Source organism: Limulus polyphemus, unplaced genomic scaffold (genome assembly GCF_000517525.1).
Source record: "Limulus polyphemus unplaced genomic scaffold, Limulus_polyphemus-2.1.2 Scaffold1535, whole genome shotgun sequence".
Lineage (NCBI taxonomy): Eukaryota > Metazoa > Arthropoda > Merostomata > Xiphosura > Limulidae > Limulus > Limulus polyphemus.
In genome coordinates this window covers 153,911-161,557 of record NW_013667145.1, presented here as the reverse complement: position 1 = coordinate 161,557, position 7,647 = coordinate 153,911, and the positions used below count along the sequence as shown (strand labels likewise).

General features: G+C 35.2%; 1 protein-coding gene across 6 annotated transcripts in view; it reads left to right on the top strand.

The window, feature by feature from the left end:
• Positions 1 to 7,647, top strand: part of LOC111086901 (nuclear receptor-interacting protein 3-like) — a 35,307-nt gene that overhangs the window by 23,220 nt on the left and 4,440 nt on the right. For all 6 annotated transcript variants that reach the window (XR_002611612.1, XM_022391637.1, XM_022391632.1 and 3 more), the window contains one exon: positions 6,877 to 6,932. Coding sequence is in view for 5 of the 6 variants with exons in the window: in XM_022391637.1 (XP_022247345.1) it covers positions 6,877 to 6,932 (56 nt within the window). In the remaining variant the exon portion in view is untranslated. The remainder of the gene's footprint in view (positions 1 to 6,876; positions 6,933 to 7,647) is intronic.

Below are 7,647 nucleotides of genomic sequence, written 5' to 3'. Positions count from 1 at the left end.
TAACTGTGTACCAGTTTAACGTTGAATATTATTTGTGATTTTAACTTTATACACAAGTGCCAAAATACTATAATTATGGTACAGTAGCATTACATCTGCAGCAACGACAACAATCCTGTGCAGTATTTTTCGGGTGAAACGGAATACGGTGCCAATTTTTTCTTGGGAAGTAAAGAGGTCCAAGTCTTCATCATATCTACTTTTTTCAGTTTTTACGTCATGTGTGATTTTTTTTTTGTCAATACACTATACTTTCTAACCATTAACTAAAGACAAAATAATACGACTAAGAGGAAATTTTAGGACCTCACAATCATTTAAGTTCCTACTTGAAATAACAATCATATGTCCCAAAAGTTTGCGGTCTGCTTTCAAAATAGTCTTTCTTTCGTGAGTTTAGTTTTCCTTTTCATTTTTGATACTACTGTACTACTGGAGATTTTCAGATTCAACTTTGGTAATCGATCATAAAATCCCTAGACAGGTGGCGTTTTTTTTCTCAGTTGACTCTATTTAAACTCCTGGTAGATTGTTTTATCTTTGTCTTTTGCTGTTAGCAGGTCATTGGTGACTTCTCTAGGTATACTGACAAGGTATAGTAAATTACTATTGAATGGATTTATCCAACTGTTTTCCATCAGATCTTCTTCTAGTGCTTGTACATCAGTTTCATCTATCTTAATGCGGGATGTTTTATATCAGCATGACCAAGACTTTGTGCTGCCAGCCGTGTCATGTTCCTTAGTTGTCTTATACGTGTACTTCTGTACTCCACACAAGGTAATACCTATTCATTGGATCCCGTCCTAAGAAAGGAGCCTTTTGTGCCATATGGTGTCTTTGTATTCTTGTTGACTGTCTCTCCTATAGCTTGGTCAACAGGAATCTTACCAAAAGGATTTGACTCCTCAAGCCATGCTGACAAGTCTCCTCTCACGAAGTGTTAATACACCTCACAGTTTCCGTCTTTGAGACGGTCATCTGGGCATAATGTACTGGCACGTATGTGGCATAATTATATTCATAATAAGCGTAACACCGTGGAATTACAGAAGGAATGAATGATCAATGCAGGAGCCATTTATGTTCTCTTGGTGCTCAGGTTAATCCAAACAAGATTTCTACCATGTCAATATAAGACATCCATATTTCTGTTGTAAATAGCAGAATTCTCAGATGTTGACATACTTGGATGCATGAAGAATGTTCCAGCACTACTTGAGATTGGTATGAAGGTGACTGATAAGGTTAATTGTATCATTCAATATTGTAAAATTGGCTTCATGATTCTCCTCTAGCAAGAGGTAGAAGCTCTTTCATGCAACTTTCATGAGAGCTTCAATGGCCATCTTGTGTGCCATCCTCTATTATACATATGGGCATCTAGGACGCTGGCGATGGATATGGTAGTAATGACTCCAGATTCGATAACAAGATCATGGAGATTTGCAACTCGAAATAATCCACTGTAGGAAATGACCCACCTTGATTACAGGGTTCTGAAATATTTCTTGGCGTTTCCAAAATATTTATAGAATCTTTGTTTTTTACAGGAATATCTAGTCCTTTCACGATTTTTGACAGTTCGTCTACTATTTCATACACAGTTGACACTTGGGTGGCTGGAGTATTTGTCGTTGATAACAGATATATTGTTCATTGTCATGATGTTGAGCCTTGTTCAGGAATTTACTTTCTGTTTGTCTGATAAGTACCCACACAATGTTTTTATTTGGGCATTATGAGTTACTAATATATAGTAAACTTCTAATAGACTGATTTAAGATGGTGCAATTATTGTTCTAGCATTGTAGAGTGGTATCATTGTAGGTAGTGGTGTAATGTTGTTTTTTTCTGCTTGTGAGTATATAATGATATAGTTGGCACAGAGCAATATTCCACCTCCTGTTAATGTCTCCTCTTGTCTCTTTACGCTGTCATGTGTTACCATTGTAGGCATAGACACACATGGGTAGCTATATGATGCTATTACTATTGCAAATTTTTGAAAATAGATTGCTGTGTCTGTTTCTTCCAATCTCGAATAAGATATGAGGATCTGGGTCAGCTCTACATTTCCTGTCAATGATTTTACTTTCTAGAGTAGCAATATATATGATTTGATGTCCGCTGTCTTCCACATCCCACAGCATAAACAAGGACTTGGTATAATGAAGATACAAGAAATTTCGAACTAGTTGGAGGATCCTTATCTCCAGATAACATGACAGTTAAAAATCTGATCAGAAACCATAGCTGCTATCCAATTGGTCTGAATTTTGTGGTCACTCGTGATTGCATTTCGATTACTATGTCATTTCTAGCTCAGGGAGATTGAAGATATCACATTTGTTACTTAATTCACTGTTAAATTTCTTTCTCTTCTACCACAGATAGCAATGATAGCAGGACAAACAAGAAGATTTCCACAATCATCTGGAAGTATTTGTAGACGTTGGCTATATTGTTTTCACTGGATACGTGTTTTGGTCTGCATTTTCATCTTTTTAATTCCAACAAATGCCACGACAGTTATTAATTTGACCATGACTTCCACCCTCGTCAGTACACGAGGATTATCGAATAGGTTATTTTCGGATAAATTCAAATACTATTTGGTATGTTGTCTCCTTTACCTCACGATAATGTTTATTAGCTTCTCCAGCATTGCTTTTGGTGATTGTGACCCTGTTTTCTTTAGACAAGTGACTATGGTGCGACTAAATCACGAGATGCAAGAGCCATGATCTTTTTATCCGTTTTGTTGACTGCAGATGATCATATTCGCCCATCAGCCCGAAGCTAACAGCTTGGGAGGGAGAATTTGAGCCATCGTAGTAATAGTCATTAGCAAAATTATGTGCTTATGTTTGAATAAAATATATTTTAGTTATTTATTTGAAATTAAGTACAAAGCTGCACAAGGGGCTATCTGTGCCTTGCCCAACACGAGTATCGAAACCCGGTTTCTAAAGTTGTAAGTACGCAGACATACCGCTGTGCCACTGAGGGCAAAGCGGGAGGAAAATCAATCTTGCCTTACTCGAATGAAGGGGATATTTATTTGTCTGAAATATTTAGAACATTTAAATACAGATTAAATAGATACACGCCAAATTCATGTAGATTAAAAACAAATACTAATGTACGTGATGATAATTTTTGTCAACTTCAGAAGAAGAAGAAGAAGGTTTATAACAATAATTATTATGATGTGAACGCCTTTTCCAAGCTGGCGAAGCAGTATTAAATTTAAATATAACTTATCATAAGACATTGGTATTAGAACTATTATATTTTGAAAACTACATTCTTTATCTTATAATAGTAGTCCAACCACATTATGTTTGCCATATCCGTTGCCGACGACGCGTTTCTCTCAATCCAGAGCTCATGACTCCAGCGGATACAAAAAACACAGTAACGGATGTATTGTTTGTTTGTTGTAAAGCACAAAGATACACAGTGAGTCATCCATGCTTTGCCCACCGCGGGTATAAAAACCCGATTTTTAGCATTATAAACCCACTGATTCACCGCTGAGCCACCAAGGGGGATGTTGCGGTCGGAGCTCTATTTATATAAAGCTTATATCAATACTATTCCTACAACCACTGTATTTGTTGGGTTCCAGCTGACCTCTTGAGCTCTGGATTGAGCGAAATACGTCGTCGGCAATGGATATGGCAAACATTGTGGGATTGAAATACTATTATTATACATTCTTCTTTTTCTTGAAAATCCCCAAGGGACTAAATAGTTTAGAAAAAAATTATAAGTCTAATTCGAATGCCGTATGATAAGTATAAACAATAATCATAAAACCAAGTGTCGGTCGGTAAGTCAGTCAGTCACGGTTGATTTGTCCGAATTTTGTGAGTTACACCAGTCCAATTCCATGTTTTTCTCCTATAATGCTTCTTCTTTTGATCCCACGTTCCCATTTTAATTGAATTCAATCGCTAACATAGGCGTAAGTAGCTCCTAAGTTCCGGCACTTTTTCTGCTATATAAAAGCCTGTCAAGGAGGGAGTTTTTATACCAAGGATTTATTTAGCAACGAGTTAAATTATTTTGTCGTTTGTTATGAAGAGAGATATTTCAACGATGATCGAGTATTTACAAGAAATGTGATTTTAAGAGAACTATTGCAATAATACAATTGATGTGATAAGAAAATAACTGTGCTCAATGAATGGTGAAACAAGGATCGATGCTGGGAAGAGACACTAGTTAGGTAAAGTAGATATTGCTCATGATGGGTTTTGGTTTCCTGAATCTTGAATGCCCTTTATTTTTCTTATCGCTGTTTACGGGAGACCCGTCATGGCCAGGTGGTTAGGGCACTCTACTCGCAATCTTAGTGTCGCGCGTTCGAATCTCCTTCACACCAAACATGCTGGCTCTTTCATTATAACGTGACGGTCAATCCCACTATTCGTTGGTAAAAGAGTAGCCCAAGAGTTGGCGGTGGATGGTGAAGAATAGCTGCCTTCCCTCTAGTCTTACACTGCTAAATTAGGGACGGCTAGCGCAGATAGCTCTCGTGAAACTCAAAACAAACAAACAAATGAATTATTTACGGGCGTCAAAGTTGCAAATGCATATTTGAGGATTCAAATTTGGTAGGCTTTGGTTTCCCGTAATTTTTTGACGGGCTTTTGTACTAGTAATAATTATAATAGCTTTCAAGTGTTTCTAGTCAGATATCACACAGTGAAGTGCTTATGCTCATATTAAGTTCGTTAACTTAAAGTAAGACAAATACAAAATTGTTATAGTAAAAATGAACAGAGGAATAACAGTAACAAAATACTTGTACTTCCAAATATATATATATATATGTGTGTGTGTGTGTAGTGTCATAAGAAGCCATTAAAGCTACCCTCACTAATTCCTCTCCAGTTGCAGTATTTCTTTCGCTCGTTACGTGATTATTGATTGCCACGTGCGTCGGAGGCGGTTCAGTTATAGGAAAGTATATGAAATTCTTATTGCTATTTTTTTAGTACAAAGTTACACAATGACCTACTTGTGTTCTGTCCATCTCGGACTATAATTTTGTAAGTTTTTAAACTCATCGCTGATTCACCGGAGTACTGACATTTTTGAGTATTATTATATAATTTTTATGTGTTACCAATAAATATTGTATCCCAGGGCTTATCGGGGGGGTCTTCCCCCACAGCCTGTGAAACTTATATACCTTTGGATAGGTCTGCTTTAGACGAATCGATTGATACATATATTACGGCAATGTTAAATCTAGCGATAGAAATAAGTTAAGTTTTACAGTGTAAAAACTGTCCGAACACTTCATCCTTGTGCCGTATGGAGTTAGATAAAAACAAGATGACACTTAGCTGCCATACTATAAAGTCTATCATGTTGATTTAACGTTAGTAGGTTTCTTAAAAAATCACAGTAACGTTTTGCCACCTTAAATGGTACTGAATTCCCACTACCACCAGTTCAGTGTTTACTCATGTACGAAATGTGTGAATAGTCATGTGTAACTAGAACCTCGGTTCTCACTCTTTGGTTCGTGGACCTCGAAAGACCAATATACACGAGGAAAAATGTTTCGAGGCACAATGTTTCCTCATGTATGGTAGTTATTTCCAGAAACAATGAAATATGTGTCCCGGACTAAACCTGGTTTTTAATTTGAGAAACGTTTTGTGTTTGTTTATTCGGAAGCATCTATTATCGCGCGTTTGTCATGTGGATTTGCAACATGTAGGCTTCAACAGAAGATGGAATATTTTGAAATCCTGCTTCACTTAATAATTTCATGAAAAAATACGCTGAAAAAAGAAAGATAATATGTTCGATTAAATGGAAATAACGTTGTAGTTTTTGAAAATTTGGTTAACTTACGTATTTATGTCGATGCTGCTTTTATTCATTGTAAGATCAGCTTCTGCAGATAAATCTATTCTTGTATAGATGGGGAGATGAGGAAAATAAGGTTAAGAACCCTTAAACTGAAGTATAACCATTTACGCGTGTTGTATTACTTACATATTTAAAATATTTTATACAACCAGTACATGTATTACACTTGCATATGGAAGAAATTGGTGGGTACATGCTGTGTAGCTTTATGTGAGTGAAACTGTTAAAGTTGATCCGCTAGTAACTCTTTCGCTGCCACGTTTATAGATTAATAAGTATCCCATTTTTTGGTATATAATAATAAATAAACATGATTTATTTTTAGGTACATAATAATAAATATACATGATTTATTTTTAGGTACATTATAATAAATAAACATGATTTATTTTTAGGTACATTATAATAAATAAACATGATTTATTTTTAGGTACATTATAATAAATAAACATGATTTATTTTTAGGTACATAATAATAAATAAACATGATTTATTTTTAGGTATATAACAACAAATAAACATGATTTATTTTTAGGTATACAATAATAAATAAACATGATTTATTTTTAGGTATATAATAATAAATAAACATGATTTATTTTTAGTTATATAATAAAAAATAAACATGATTTATTTTTAGGTATCCAATAATAGATAAACATGATTTATTTTTAGGTGTATAATAATAATAATAAATAAACATGATTTAGTTTTAGGTATATAATAATAATAAATAAACATGATATATTTTTAGGTGTATAATAATAAATAAACATGTGTTTTAATACTTCATTACTTATCTGAAGTTTGAAACTAGTAAACTTTAGGAAATTTGAAGTGGGGGAGTAATCTTTCTTCGTAGCGGTATAAAATCCCAAAGTCACATAGCAGTGCTCCAGAGGGGGACTTATATGTCCCCCTGTCAGTGAAAGAGTTAATGAAATGGAAAATAAATACTTACTCTCTCGGTTTTCTCAGTGGACGACACTGTGCCAGAAGTCAGCCTTGGCGTGGACTTTCTTAGGAAGACTCAAGTAAGTGAAATTTCTTAAGTACTTTGATTTGGTGTGTTTACCCCAATACTAATTTTGAAGTGATAAATTAGAGGAAGGGCAGCTAGTCAAAAGCACTCACCGGCAATTCTTGGGCTATTCTTTTCTGAAAGAATGGTAAAATTTGAATGTTACACTTTCAGCGCACCCACGACCCTAAAGTACGGAGCGTATTTGCAACTGGCTGTGAACAAAACCCTCAGATTCATAGTTCGAGCACGCTAATCATTAGGCCACACCTGGTCGGTGTATTAGAAAGACGTAAATATTACATCCTATAACAAAGGGAATGAATACAGTTCTTGAAGTGCACCCTGATTAAACAATAGCCTGAGATCTTTCCAATTGGGTGTATTCTAGATACCTGACTTTTATCATCATCATTTTTTTTATTAAATTTCTAATATTCTTTTGCTTTTGTTTTTATCCTTGTGAAAAATACTTCAAAAACCTTCAAGTTTTTTAGTTATTTAATGTTTATATATTACTTATATTACGTCTTGTTTGTGTGTATTGATAAAAAGCAATCTTAACCCTGATTCTAAGTGGATAGTTATTTCCTCCAGCATCCTTCTTTCGGTGTGCCTCAACATATACATGGTCGTCCTTAGATGGTTACGCATCTCCCTGCAAATTTAATAACGCGAATGGCCAGGTGGTTACGGCACTCGACTCGCAATCTGAGGGTCGCGGCTTA